Source organism: Pseudopipra pipra, chromosome 1 (assembly GCF_036250125.1).
Source record: "Pseudopipra pipra isolate bDixPip1 chromosome 1, bDixPip1.hap1, whole genome shotgun sequence".
Taxonomy (NCBI): Eukaryota; Metazoa; Chordata; class Aves; order Passeriformes; family Pipridae; genus Pseudopipra; species Pseudopipra pipra.
Window position 1 is genome coordinate 4,403,017 of NC_087549.1, and position 15,478 is coordinate 4,418,494.

The 15,478-nt window shown below is 40.0% G+C and overlaps 1 protein-coding gene across 6 annotated transcripts in view; it reads left to right on the forward strand.

The window, feature by feature from the left end:
• TRAPPC9 (trafficking protein particle complex subunit 9) overlaps positions 1 to 15,478 on the forward strand; it is a 461,153-nt gene that overhangs the window by 38,508 nt on the left and 407,167 nt on the right. For all 6 annotated transcript variants that reach the window (XM_064644132.1, XM_064644108.1, XM_064644094.1 and 3 more), the window contains 3 exons: positions 4,487 to 4,613; positions 9,873 to 10,018; positions 15,271 to 15,356. In XM_064644132.1, coding sequence (XP_064500202.1) covers positions 4,487 to 4,613; positions 9,873 to 10,018; positions 15,271 to 15,356 — 359 coding nt within the window. The remainder of the gene's footprint in view (positions 1 to 4,486; positions 4,614 to 9,872; positions 10,019 to 15,270; positions 15,357 to 15,478) is intronic.

Genomic DNA, 15,478 nt, shown 5'->3' on the forward strand with positions numbered 1-15,478 from the left:
GCGTTGGCCTGCCTGTGGTAATGAAGGGGTGCACTGAGGGTACAAACAGGGTGCTCACGGCCCAGAACTAGAGCTGAGGCACTGCCTGGCACATCCTGCAGTCTGGTGATTCTCTGCAAGGTAAAAAGTCTGTAGTGGTTGCTGTCTATGAATATTCAGTTTCTAATTCAGCTTTTTTGAGGGTCCTAACACATTTTGTGGTCTTTTTGAAATTCTTTAGTTTAAGGAATACACTGTGTCGCGATGGCACGATGAGGCTGGAGATTCCCCTGGAAGCAGACATGGAATATTTTTTCTTCTCTAATTGTAACAGGGCTCACCAAACAATTTTCATTTTTCTGTGTGTGTGTGAAGGCAATATCACAGAATGGTTTGGGTTGGAAGGGACCTTAAAGATCATCTCATTCCAAGCCCCCTGCCATGGGCAGGGACACCTTCCACTAGACCAGGTTGTTCACAGCCCCATCCAACCTGGCCTTGAACATTTCCAGAGATGGAATACCTACAGCTTCTCTGGGCAACTCGTGCCAGTGCCTCACCACCCTCCCAGGGAAGAATTTCTTCCTAATATCTATCTAAAACTACTCTCAGTTTGAAGCCATTCCCCCTTGTCCTATCACTCCACACTCTTGTAAAAAGTCCTACTCTTGTAGGCTCCCTTCAGGTACTGGAAGGCCATAGCTATGTTTCTGGGTGCAGAAACTACTGTTTCTCTTGTTCTTTCTGTTGTCAGACCGGCTTTTCTGTCTTTTTATGTGCTACTAGTAATTTATTAAGATGTTTGCATCTCTGTCCTGAGGCAGTTGGGTCTGGGCCTGGCTGCTGCAGGAGCTGTCCTTGGACTTCTCCTTTTTTGACCATTATTTGCTGTTTCCAAGGGAGAAGGAAAAACTCAGCCAGCACAAAGCACTCTGAGTACAGGGTTTTTTGTTAAAATGTTCATTCTGGGCTTATCACCGGGGGAAACTGAAGTCAGAAGGCTTTTAGCCATTTGTTTTCTGACTTCCTTTTTCAACATTTTAGCAAGTCGCATAAGGAAATGAAATTGTCTTCCAATGTGATTGGCATCTCAGACATAAAATTGTCCCTTTCTTCATTCCCATTCCACCCAGGTGTAGGTTGTTCTGCAAGGGACACAGTGACTTGATCAAAACAACATCAACCAATTGTTTGCCAGAGAACAAATGCTGCGTTTTTACTACTTGCCTTAGTTTTCAATGGGTAGTGACTGAGCCCATGTACAGATACTTTAAATTTCTTCAAATATTAAATAGCTGAAATAAGAGAGTTACAGCAATTGTGTTCTTCTGATTTGCTCTGTTGTCTGCCAAGACATGAAATGCTGTTTGTGTGATACTGTTAAATCACACAAACTGAAGTGCCTAAAAATGTTAGTCTATAACTGACCTCCTCTCCTCTCCTGGTCTGATTTTTCAATGGCTCCATTATTGTGAAATATTGTTCCACATGACTGCTAAACGAGCAGAAAGTCTTTGCTTTTTGATGTTTCAGTCACGAATGGTTTCTAACTGTGCACCTGAAGCTTTCAGATTTTTGTGTTGCCGTATTAGAAGAAGATTTGAATCAGCTTTTAGACAAACCCAGTGCTCATTGTGGTGATGGGAAACAGTTAAGCAATGAAATCCTAAGAATATGGGTGGACTTGCAAAACTGTCAGTTGTCAGAAGCAGTCAAAACCAATTTGATGTGAAATGGGGGAACTGAAGTACGAGGTTATGCTGAACAAACTGCAGTATGTGCTCCGGTGCCACTCCTGACTGTGGCTTTGTTCAGCTTTGTTTGGTTTACAGCCATTCTGTGATCCTGATCTTTCAGTGAGTCTGGAGAGAAACTGGAGGGGAAAAAAACCCCATGAATGCAGTTATTGCAGATGAAAACATAACCCATCACTTCTCACTCAATAAATGAGTCTCTGATACCTACACAAGAGTATCCAGTGGCGTTCCCAGCTGCAGGACAGGCTTTTAAAGCTGTTGAGGTGAATTCACAGGTCACAGGATCAAGTGGTGATTGCTTTCCTGCTGACCTGTAGAAGCATGAAGACCCCAGGTGGGTAAAGACCTCCAAAAGCAGCTGTTTCCTCTGTCTTCTTTGTAAAGAGAAAGATAAGTACCAGTGGTGTTTCAGTCACAGAAATCTTCTAAACTCTGGGTCAGGAAGGAGGCCGAGGAGTTCAATGGGTCCTCCCAGGAGGTCTGTGAGATTTCTGATGGTTTCAGAATATGGTGACAGGCAGGCAAAAGCTGGGAGAATTCAGACCTGTTTGAGACCACCAGTCTGTAACAGGTTTTTGGCAACTATTAGGCCACAGAGGTCAGGGAGCCGAGGTGCTCAGTCAAGGGAGGAGGCTCCAGCATTTGCTTTCAGAGGCAACTTGGGCAGGATCAGGCAGCTCTTTCCCTTTGCATCGAGAACACTTCTTAGTATGTAGATTCCTTCAGCATCTCAGCTGAGATGTGGTGCTAAGGGAAAGGAATAGAGGGCCAGCAGCTCGTTTAAGACTATTCCATACCACGTCAGCAGAGAAAAATGGCTTCATTTAGCCTTGTCTTCATGGAAAGCTCGCCGAGCTACTGCCGTGGAAAAAAAATGCCCCTCAGAAATCTATAAACAAATCCTTTTTGCAAGTGGCAGCCGGCCTTCTGTGAGCACAATAACTGAGTGTTTCACACTAGGAAGTGAAAGCCAATTCTCCAGAATTACAGAATATCCAGTTTCAAGCAGAATTAAGCACATGCTGTAGTGTTGTCTTCATCATTTTTGGTAACTGTGAAGATTTCCGTCTTGGTGGATTCTGTTTGCACAATGTGCCCTTGCTCACATGACATGGCAAATAACCTGAAATTTTAATGAAAATACTCAGTCTTGAACCACTACAATTCCTTGCCTGAGCACATGTGGATGTCTAATAATGTGTTTTTGGGAATATTTCCTGTAGGAAATGAAAATGTGAGGAATGGCTCAAGAGACAGTTCAGTGAAACAGAGACACAAGCAAAGCAGTTTGTCAGTTATGTGGCATTAATTCTGTAGTGAAGGGCACTACAGTCAATGTTTATTTGCTTTGAAAGAGTGTTTACTCCTGGCAGTAGAAGCTCACAAACTAAGCTGGATTGATGTGGGCAGCACAAACATTGCTGGATGTTTGGGGCTTTCAAGACCCAGGTTGGTGTTTTGGGCAGGTTTCTGTGTTTTTGGCCTGGTTACAAGATTTGTTTCTCTCACATTTTTCTCACTCCTCCCTTTCACAGCTGCTATGCAGCATTTTTTACCCTTTCTTAAATATGTTATCAGGGACGTGCCACCAACATAACTGATGGGCCCAGCTTTGGGCAGCAGCAGCTCCTTTTTGGATTTTACTGGAACTGGCTCTGTCCTGGAGCTACTCCTTGTCTCTTCTCCCAGAGGCCACACCTACAGCATCCCTCGCAACCAAAATCTTGCTGCATAACCCAATACACCTGTCCAAGCAGTTTTTTTGGAAAGCAGTATTTGCTATCACTCTTCCCTTTTCTATTTTATCATTGAGTATTTTGATCTTTGAAGTATTTTCTAGAAACAGAATAGTTATTTTTGTTGGTAGCACATATATGGAGCAGTCTGGTGTAGTGGAAGGTGCCTCTGCCCATGGCAGGATAGTTGGAACTAGATGGTCTTCAAGGTCCTTTCCCACCCAAACACTCTTGATTCTATGAATGTTCACTGTGCTTTAAAACAATACAGGTCTAAGACTTTTCAGCTGTCTCATTCTTCTCTCTAAACACACTCTCAGGCTTATTTCTGTTTGCAGACTTCCATTTTGTCAGAGAAATGGGGAATCATAGAATCACAGAATGGGACCTTGAAGACCATCTAGTTCCAACTGTCCTGCCATAGGCAGGGACACCTTCCATAGTTTATTTGAATGTTCTTGTATTTTTAAGCAAAACCAAAGAAAATTTTTCTAGCAGTTGTTATGATTTAGTAGCATAATAGAGTACAATTATTTTGAGAATTAGGTAGTTTTCACACAAGGTAACATCAAAAATAATTTGTTTCTCTTCTTTGTCTTTGATAGTATTTCATCTGATGTTTCAGAGCAGGGCTTGTTCCCATGCAATGCTATTATTAATAACCTTAACATGCGTGAGGCCAAATGTGTTGGATGTGTAGATTTATGAGATAAATAGTAGAGACTTCTATTTTGACAATAAAAAACCTAAAAAAAAGTAGGTATAGGCTGGCATTTGGAAAATTCTGAGAAAGCTAGAAAACTCTTTTGCTTAGAGGTCACTTAATTATATTTGATCCATCTGTTGAGGCTTCTGGAACAAAGCTCCAACTGCTGTATGAAAAACTTAGTTGGCATGCCATTAGAGTTATTTTGTGTAAATACAAAACAAATCTGCAAATAAAACTTTAGGTTATAACTTCTTAAATTTTTGATACATGTGGGTTTGAAATTGTTTTGTAATTTTATTTTCTAGAAAAGAAAGATGTAACACAGAGCTTGGAAAGCTATACAGCAAAATGCCCTGGAACAATGGAAGTCATCACTCTTCCAGATGGTCTGAAGTTACCTCCTGTTCCCTTCACCAAATTGCCCATTGTGAGGTAAGACTCCAAAATACAATCTTTAGCTTTTCCACAGCACCTGTCAAGTTTTAAAGGATACTGGAAGGATATAGTTTTCTCAATTTATGCACATTGATCACAATAACATGGAAAAACGTCGAAATGTCAAATTGTTTTGCGAAGATCTTAAGCAAAAATAGAGCCTTTGAGCAGAAAATACTTTGTGGCCTTTAGCTGCAGAAAGAGAGAGGTTTTGCTTTTTTTAAAACTGTCATTCAAGAGTTTCTGATACAATTGGAGGAAAGTATTTTGTAACTGCAGCTGAGATTTAGGTTGAATTCCTGATCACTTCGATACTGAGGGTCTGTGAGCTGGATGTTGTCTCCCTTCATGGAGTTGGAACTCAGCTGGAACTGATGCCTTTTGTAGCTCTTCCTTTCCAGATGCTGCGTTTTCCAGCTGGCACTTTCACTGTTGTAAATCTCAGTTCCTATTTGTGCCCACGTGCCCAGGCACATCACACAGTCAGCCCAATGAATAGGAACTTGTTTAGATTAAAGCCCAGCATGAGGCATTAGAGAGAGTCAGAGAGAGAAAGCAGGCACTGGGCATCGGTAATAGAAGACTAAAAGAAAATCTTTCCCTTCTGAAGGAAAGATAATTGCTATTCAGAAAAAAAAAATCGTAGAAGTTACTGAAATAGTTCTCAGAAATTTCAGTTTGCAGTGGGATGTCATCAAACATTTCACGAAGCAAGAGTTCGGTATCACAAAGGGATAACACAGTATATAACCAAAGAATGAAAATTGTACTTATTTTTAGATTACTTTTAATCTCTAGAATGACTTTTTTTTTATTCTGTGACCATTTTTCATGATACAACTGGTTTTACTATGTTCCCTCTAACTTCAGTTTTTGTTTCCACTTTGACAGAAGAAGGAGACCTTCCCTGACTCTTGTAGTGCATTTCAGGCGACGGGTCTGTTCACATTGACACTTTGTTGTGTGGGAGGTGCAGATTTGGCTGTGTGTGGTCAGATGGAATTGTATGTGGAATCAGGACAGTCACTGTTTCCAGTGGTGTCCTGGAAACTGTTTTGTCTCCTGATTGGACCAAGTACGAAGTTGCAGCCAGTATCAACTTCTTGACTGGAATACATGGAATGTGGACATACAATCCCAAAAGCTTAACTGTTAAGACCAAAACTTCACCCAGAAGCTTCTTCACCCAGAGGGTGGTTGGGCACTGAACAGGCTGCCCAGGGAAGGGGTCACAGCACCAAGGCTGACAGAGTTCAAGGAGCATTTAGACAACGCTCTCAGGCACATGTGGGATTCTTGGGGTGGTCCTGTGCAGGGCCAGGAGTTGGACTGGATGATCCTTGTGAGTCCTTTCCAACTCAGAATATTTTATGATTCTGTGATTGAAGGCTATGTATTACAGTGGGAAATTTAGTTGACTGCTTTATCAGCTGACCTTGAGGTTGATTAGTTTCACAAAAAATCTACAGATAGAACTAAACTAGTGACATTTGACTGCTGGCTCATGTTTGCAGTCAAGACACATAGGTAGTCACGTCCAGGTTTCTCTAACCTAATTTAGGTACCTGCTTCAGGATGAGTCAAATTGCAAGTGTGTGTGGACTGTGTTGACTCACTTTGCATTGGCCTCAGAGATGTCCAGCGATGAGTTCAGGTCACTGTGTCTGTGGGTTAGATGAGTTGCCTGCTAAATACACTCTGAAGGCAGGTTCCCACCTAAGTACATGAAAGAGGCCTCTGTTTCTTCTGAAAGTTTATAGAAACAAAATTTATGCAAACGTTATCCTGACCTCTTTCTTTTTTTTTTTTTTTTGGAAACAAAAATTAAATAGTATTAAAAACTGGAAGCTAATGAAGCAAACTTCTAGGAATCCTTTCTAGCACTTGAGTTATGTGATTGTAGAGAGAAATTTGAGCAAAAGCTTCCACAAAAACTTCTTGAAGGCAAAATACTTTGAGAGCAAGAGTGCTGTCAGCTTCTCAGTGCCTCTCGCAGGTCTCTGCTCTAGCAATAACCTTATTCCACGGTAAAAAACCAAAACTACCTTCCTTAATCTGACTGGGGGTGGTATCTGGGCTGTGAAACAGCTGCAGAAGGTCTCTGATGAATCTGACCCCTAATTTGTGCTGAAGCAGCAGTGCTGTGTTTGTCTGTGATGTTTTAAACCCTGAGTTAGTCTCAAGTTTTTGGTTTTTGCTTAACTTTTAAACCTTGCAAGAGGTGGATTGTGCTCTAAATTCCATAGTACTTTTCTATTCTTCTCCATGCTGAATAGTGAAGAAAATTCAGCTCTGGAAGATATGGGAAATGCTGATCAAATCCTTCTTTGTAGGAGTCGTGCATTTAGAGTCACAGAACCAGGGAGTTGTTAAGATTGGAGACGACCTTTAAGATCATCAAGTGCAACGGTCAAACCACCACCACCACTATGTTCACCCTTAAACCGTGTCCTCAAATGCCACATCCACATGGTTTTTAAACACTTCCAGGGATGGTGGCTCCACCACTTCCCTGGGCAGCCTGTTCCAATGTTTGACAGCCCTTTCCCTGAAGAAAAGTTTTCTACTGTCCAGTGTAAACCTCCCCTGGCACAACCTGAGGCCATTTGCTCTTATCCTGTTGCTCATTACCTGGAAGAAGAGGCCAGTCAAAACTTTGGCAACAGATTCCCAAGACTTCAATGGGAAGGGCTTTGTCTCACTTGAAATGTTTTGTATGCTGAGAGAATGGGACAAACACATTATAGTTATTTGTTATTCCTAGGCCTGGCTTTAGGCAGTTCCTCACCACCCAGGTGCTTCATTTACACTGTCAGCTTGTGCTGACGTGGCTGTGCTTGGAATGCTGGGAATATTTTCTACTCTTTTGCCATGGGAACCCCAATATCAACATTGTTTAGCATCGACATTATTGAACAGTCAAGAACTGCTGTTTGTGCTCGTCTCCTCCTCCCCCTTCTTGTCTTCTGAAAGTTCTATAAAAGCCATAGTGATTAAAATTCGTACTCCGGTAAAGCATGAGTTGTGTTTGGATATGAAGCCTCTGGTTACACCTCACACAGCAGATGTGGTGTGTGCCAGAGCTGTCCAGCCAGTTGGGAACCAGCTGTGCTGCAGGACTGCAGAGCTCTTTGAGCTAAATTGTGCTAATGTTCGTGACATAAATTATAAATGTGTGGAAATGTGATTTTGATCAATGTTGAATAACCTCAGCAAATGATTCAATCCATGCTAGAGTCCTCTAGAAACACACGTTTGCTGATGGTGATGACTTTTATTTACTGTTGGCATTTCATGGTCTGTGAGTTTTTAATCCATTTAATGTGGGGCGCTTCTTTTGGATGCAGATTTCTTATCAAAATACCGTCAGACATTGAAATGCCACAGTGAAATTTGGACATAGTGGCACCGTTACCTTTTCTTCCCCATGCTTAAAGAGCAATAGAAGAGATTTGGCTTTTTTATATTCCATTACTCATGTTAATTATGAAATCATCATCTAGTATTTTCTCAGATAAAAAGTAGAAGAATTTATGGTCTTTCTGTTCTACTAGGTGCACTGTTCCCATTTTCGTAACTTACCTGTGCTAAAGCTAATTTTCTTACTAATGTACTTAGGAGCAGAAAGAAAGGATTTTCTTCCTTTTCACCACTGATGTTTTTAATTGTCCTTTTATATTTTTTTTACTACTTTAAATTTACTCAGTGCCCTTTTCCCCCCTTCCCTCTGTTTACTTTAATAGAGTGTTTTTTATTTTTAATTATTTTCCTTTCAGCTCTAAGCAAGGTTGTTTTTAATCAACGTTTTCCAAATACGAGATTTTGTATCTTCTGGGTAGATAGTGATATTAGTTGATAATTCTTAATTGTCACTCATTTGCATTCAGTTGGGCCAGACCAGGGGACATGACTGAAGCTTTTCACACAAAGGAATTAAATAAAACCTGCAAGGGTACATCTGTCTAATATGCGGTTGTAGAGCATTCCTTCCACTGTCATGCTCTAATGTAGAGCAGGTTATCCACCAGTATTTTTATAATAATTGCAGAGAAGCCAAAGCACTTCTCTCTGTTTAAAAAATAAAACTTTTTATAAGCACTTTACGAAATTTAACTTTTTTTCCTCAAATAGTATAATTCATGTTTTTACTTTAGGCTGCTTTCTAATTTTTAGCAAAATTCTGTCAGAAGAGGTTTTAAAATATGAAATATGAGGGATCTGTCATAGTTCCTCTTTATTCCTCAGTCTCGTGGTCTGTGATTTTGCATTTGATTGTGATGCTGACACTAAGTATCACCAGCACATAATATATGGATGTGATTTATTCCTTGTTCCAAAATACTTTTAGTGTTATCCAGTAATTCCTTATCAAGTGTTTTAGATCACTGAGATAACATGTCTATGTAGTGTTACTCTTACAGCTTCATTATTTTTCAGCAGAAACACATTATCTTGGTTTCCTGTGTGTACTTTCTATTAGTGTGATACTGATATATCTGTTCTTTATTATGCTGAGTTCCTGACTCGAAGTAATTAGATGTCTTACAGGCTTTTATAAAACTGTTGCTTTTACTGAATATCCACCAATTTATTGCTTGTTCTTCTGCCCAAAATTTAGTCTTTAATTTCCCCTCAGCATTGCAAGACCAGTGATTTCCCCGCATGGTGTTGTAGGGAATTGGGTCTAACAGGGATATAGTCTAATAAATCATTTGTTTTCTGTCTATTTGTAATTGCTTTCTGGCTGTTCAGCAAACCCACTCAAATTTCTGGAACATTTCCTTCCTTCCAGCAGCAACTCTGCGTTTTCACTGTTGTAAAATCAGTTTTATTCACCTTGGAGAAGTTCTTTATTTGTATTGTGCTGTCCAATCTTGTCTGGATTCTCATTTGAGTTTAAGTTAAATATTTGGCTGCTTTTTGCACTGGGGTTGTGGTGTATCTGTTGTTCAGACTGAACTTGGAAATTAAGAGCTGGATTTCAAATCCCTGATCCTGGCTAGTTTTGGTTTCGTTTGTTTCTACAGAGGATGCTTTTCTCTAATTAAATGTTTTCTGGGAGCTTTCTGAAACTGTCTGAAGTTTCCTTGTTTGTTTTTTTTTTCCTTTTGTACTGTGGGTGTTTACTTCAAGTTTTCCATTTTGGGTATTTTAATCTCAGACTGACATTTCGTATTTATCAGTTCATTTTTTAACACAGCCATCTCTCATGAAATAGAATAAATAAAACAATATAAAATTATTTTTACTCAACAGATCTGTGAAGCTCCTGAACCTCCCAACCAGTCTCCGACCTCACAAAATGAAGAGTTTACTTGGTCAGAATGTGTCAACCAAAAGCCCCTTCATATATTCTCCAATTATTGCACACAGTCGTGGGGAAGAACGAAATAAGAAAATAGGTAAGAATAATTGGCAGTATTTTCTCTTCTTTTTTAAATTAAAAATTTTTTTGTGGTGAAGGAGAGCGAACCTGAACATTGCTGTCTTGTATTTGAAATAATCAGCTTTTTTAGCCTAAAGTCCTGAAGGAGCAAAGCTTTGTTCTCTGGGGCACAGTTTCATATTCAAAAGAAGAATAAAGTCTCATAGATGATAACATTGATTTTCAGAAGAGATAAACTAGTTTTATTCCCTTCTCAAACAAAAGAGAAATCAGGGAAAACTTAGTTCAGACACATTCTGCTTGGCAGCTACCACAGTTATTGGTGCCCTGAGCACTGTTGTGGTTTTCCTTTTTTCCTATTCTGATTTAATATCCTATTCTGCTTTAACTTAAACTCAGAGTGATGAGCTGTCTGATTAGTCATTTTTACTTAAGGACAGTTCAGCCAAAATAAAAAAACCCTTGTAAACCCTGTTTGGAATAGCAGTCATTTTCTGCTAGAGGATTATGTATTTTATTGTAAAGCTTTTTAGTGCAGTACTTTTGCTGTTGGAAATAAATTAGAGGTTCATTTAAATCCTGGATTAGGTTGCAGATATTGGTAGTTCTTTTTGTTTCTTTGTGTATCACGTGCAGGGTAATTGAAACAGGAAAAATTAGGATGTGCATTGGTGTGGATGGTTATCTGGCAGTTTGGATGGATGTGGCTCAGTGTGACTTTGCTGCAGCACTGCTTCAATTTCAGAAGATAAAGCATAAGAAATTAAAAAAAAAAGAATAAGAAATAGGATTTAGGTAAAAGATAATTTTTAAAAATATGCACATATGGGAACATCCTAACGTGCTTCCTTGATCTCTCTTAATATTTTCTTGAGAGATTGATCACAATTTTCCCACATTTAATCTCTTAGCTACACCTTGTCATGTTTTTTTCATTTAAATAAAACCCTATTCCCAATCTTGTCAAATGCTTGTATTCTCACTCCTTGATAGATACAAAAGGAAACTGCATTTTTTGATACAGTTCAAGTTAGGATTTGTTTCAGTGCTGCGTGTACTGTAGGAGATTTACATTTTTACAGTGAAGTTTCTCCTTTTAGGTTTTTATTTAGCCCACAGAGATGTCTGAACTGCTGCTGATCCTGTAAAGCATTTGTCTTTTGAAGTATTTACACAATGCAGTCACTGGTAAAAACCTCTAATGTTTCAAAGTTTAGCAAACAAAAGAAAATACAAAATGAAATCAGATACTTCCTTTGAAAGAAGCTGAGAAATTTAATAAACTTTGAAACTAATGAGAATATTCTAATGACATGTATTTAACATTAATTAAAAACAACAATAAAAAATGAACTGTTTTTCTTACATGGAGATATGTATAACCATATTTTGGTTAAATTATTGTTTTACAGCAAAGGAAATCAAGTTCTGCTGACAAACCAAGGGGAAACAAAACCATTTTAGGAAGTCTTGAAGTGTTTTCTGCTTTCAACTTGATAAGCTTTTCAGATTGGAAACAATAAAGGGGATAGTTATATTCTGGTTAAATTGCTTTAATAGTACACTAGTTCCAAGAAATGAACCTACTGATTTTTGACATGAAGTGTTTTTTTGTTTTTGAGTGCTGATAGTCTAAAGCAGCAAGAATACATAATATAGTTCCATGAGTATATGTGGCAGTTAATGACATACCTGTATTAGATGAAATAAATATAGCTCATTTTGCCTTTCTTTTCAAAACCTTTTCACCCAAGGAAGCAATTCTGTGGCATTGCCGTGACATCTTTTTCACAGGGTATTTCAGTCCCGTCTCGAAAACCTCCAGCAATTTGGATTTCCCCATGTCCCTGGGGAGGTTGTTCCACTGCGTGATCGTTCCTGCTGAAAAAAACTAAATTTCTTTCAGTAAGAAAATGAAACTTGTCTCAGTGCAACTGGTACTCATTGCCCTTGGTCTTCTTCCTGTGGCTCCTTGGGAGACAAAATCCTGTCCTCTTTGTTGCAGCACTTTAAGTACTGGAATACTATGATGAGATTCCTCCTGAGCCTTCTTTTCTCCAGGGAGAAGAGACCAAACTCCTTTAGTCTTTCCTCAGGCAGATTCTCCAGCCCTGAGATCATGTTCATGGCACTCCTTTGGATCCTCTCCAGTCTGTCTGTATCTTAAACTGTGGGGACCAGAACTGAACACAGCACCTCCAGCTGTGCCTGACAACACAGGGTAGAGTGCTATCTCTGTTAGTAATGAGTCTGTGAATGCAGCCCAGGATCTGATTTCATGGAATCATAGAATATCCTGAGCTGGAAGGGACCCACAAGTCCCATCAAGTCCAACTCCTGGCCCTGCAAAGGACAATCCCAAGAATCCCACCATGTGCCTGAGAATGTTGTCCACACACTTCTTGAGCTCTGTCAGGCTTGGTGCTGTGACCCCTTCCCTGGGGAGCCTGTTCAGTGCCTGCTCACCCTCTGGGTGAAAAACCTCCTAATATCCAACCCAAACCTCCCCTCACACAGCTTTGCCCTTGTTGGTGTAACGTGGCACTGCTGGCTCATGTTTGGCTGGACCCCCAGGTCCCTTTGAGCAGGGCTGTTCCACAGCCAGACAGAGATCCCAGCCTGTCCTGGGCTCTTTGCTTATGTCATCCCTGGGGCAGGACCTTGCACTTGTCACAGCTTTAGACACCAAACCCCTGCAAGTTTATCAGCTTAAAGCAAGACTGGCAAGTCAACCAATCTGCCAGTGAAGATTCTATTGCCTCTCCTAGGGTAGGTGGCTCTTGTCTCTCCCCAGTGGACTGTGTTCAGGGGAGGATTTCCCATGACTGAAGCAACCACAGCCCTAGTGCCAACACCAGCCACGAAGCCAGGTATTGGTCTGCAGGATATGTCAACTCCTGCCTGTATCCCTGTCTCTGCTGGCAAGGGAGTGGAGAAAGTCCCTTGCACACCTGTACCCTTCCCTTGCTCCTCCAAGGCTCTGAAGTCCTGCTTGGTGGGAATCTTGCTCATGGCTTTTGTCAGTTGCCAGGGTGTCATATCTGTTGCTGCTGCATAAAAAGGAGTACAGTGATGGCCTTCTCCTGTGGAACTCTCTCTCACACATCAGAGAGACCTTGCCACTCCTGCTCCAAGGTGCTGTTCATTTGCTGCTGGCACTCTTTGGTGGTTTCTGGAGGTCAGTGCCACGGGGCCATAGTTCTACTGCTTGCTAAGTCTCAAATAAGGCTCTTTCTTGTTTAGTCTCCCCTTTCAGCACAGCTTCCCACAGCCTCAGATCCACTGAGAGGGGCAGCTCAGGGAGCCTTCAGCCCAGAGAGAGGGATCATACTGGTAAACATTAATAAATGAGCCTTGAATCCTTCCTTTTTTGGAAGTAAAGACATTAAAGCATCAGACAAATCAGTGGTTTGCATTTGCACTTAGGTGAAATCAAGAGTTTCCAACATGTTTTTCTGATTTTTCAGAATCCCTTTTTACATGATGGCATTGAAAACGTTTTCAGAAAGGACATTTCATGATGTGGTCATTGTTAGAATGTGGAGATTTAGGACTGAAGTGCCTGCTGAGGCTACTGCTGTTGCTGTAGTAAACCATAATGGTGAACTTTAGTGCTTCAATACCAGTGTAGAGCAGCCACTGGTTGTTTTGGGGACTGCAGAATGATGAGACATCCTGAACACTAATAAGCAATTAAATAATAAATGTACAGAACATCTCCTACCATTGTGCATTTGAACATTTTGTTTTAATCAACAGTTTTGCTTTTCAGGCTTCACAGTACTATAACCCATTAACATCTCTGGATGTATGTTTTTAATTTCCATCAGCATTAATTGGAGTTAAACATTTGCATTAAGTACATTTCCCTTGAGGTCTTTAATATTGCTTGCAAAATGTAATCAGATAGTAAATGATTGGGAATGTACAATTAGAGTACTGATGACTTCAACTGTGAATTAGAGTCTTAATATTGATAATCCAGGTTTTTTACTGGATGTTTTCTAATCTCCTACTAAAAAAATGTTAGCATCGTATGTTAAAATCATTGAGTTGACTAGTAAAAGCTAATCCATGTGTGCTATAGTTCAGCTTATAATCATGATTTGTTTTACAAATGTAGTTAAAGCACCTGTTGTTTATTTGGACTGCAGTTCCTCAGCATGCATGGAGAATGTTGTCACAATCAGTTTTAAGTCAGAACATCAGGTGCCTGTGGTGATATCTGGAAGGTAGACAAGTACTTGTAGGCTGAAAAGATTATGAAGTGCTGATATAAAATAATCTTTCTGTGTTGAACGGTTCCTCAGACCTTGCATCTCTGCTGCTGACCTCACTTCCAGAAATTCCTCACAGAATCATAGAATCACAAAATGGTCTGGGTTGGAAGGGGCATTAAAGATCATCTTGTTCCAACCCACCTGCCATGGCCAGGAACATCTTCCACTACTCCAGGTTACCCAGAGCCCCATCCAGCCTTGTCTCCTTAAATTATAAAATTCCCAAAATTTTAAACTTGGCAGGGTGAAGTATCTTTTAAGTTGTCTCTTGTAGTGAGTTAACTGAAAGTACACTTTTTTACCTGACATATTTTACTTCCTTGTCTTTCCTAAGAATTTTCACGAGTTACTTCACAGTTTGTGTTACTGCTCAAACCTCTGCTTTGTGACCCTCAAAAAGAAAAATCTGTGCTTTATAGATCCTATTGTCATCTTCCACTCCCACAGCATATCCCCACCTACTTACTGTTTCCTAAAGAAAATTAGTAGGAGGAAACTGAGGTGGCATCTTGTTGGTGAGCAGTTGTTTCCTTCTTAATTTATAAGAATCCTTTATTTACTCCATATCATCAGCTGTGTGTGTATGAAGACTTGTAATTTCCTACCTCCTGTCATGTCTGGTTGATTCTGATCTGAGTCTTAAATATCCACAGTGGTGTGTACTCTGTACCTAACTCCAAGGATGTAAGCCCTGAAGTGTTTAACATGAAGGATGTGTTTTGAATTGATGCCTTAGTTTAATTTTGCCAAGCAACCTTGGGTCTTTGGAGCACAACTGCTGTTTAATGGATGTTTCCAGTCCTTTAACCCATTGCTTTGCCTGGGATTTACAGTTTGTGTCCCACAATGCTCTTGAGCAGGACTTTGGCTGTAAAGATTATAGAGAGTTATTAAGTATTATAGCAATCTGACAGCTCAGCTGCTGCTACTTTTTTATAACACTATGATTAGGTAATTCCTGCATTAATTCTGTGATTGTTTCTTGCAGACTTCCAGTGGGTCCAGGGAGATGTTTGTGAAGTTCAGTTGATGGTTTACAACCCAATGCCTTTTGAGCTCCGAGTAGAAAACATGGTTTGTATCTTTCTAAATCTTCTCATTCTGTTATTTTTTCTGAAAAAAAATCTCATTTGGACTTTCAGATATGGTTTTCTATAAAACAAATAGTTTAAAAAAATCATTTAACCCAGCACAAC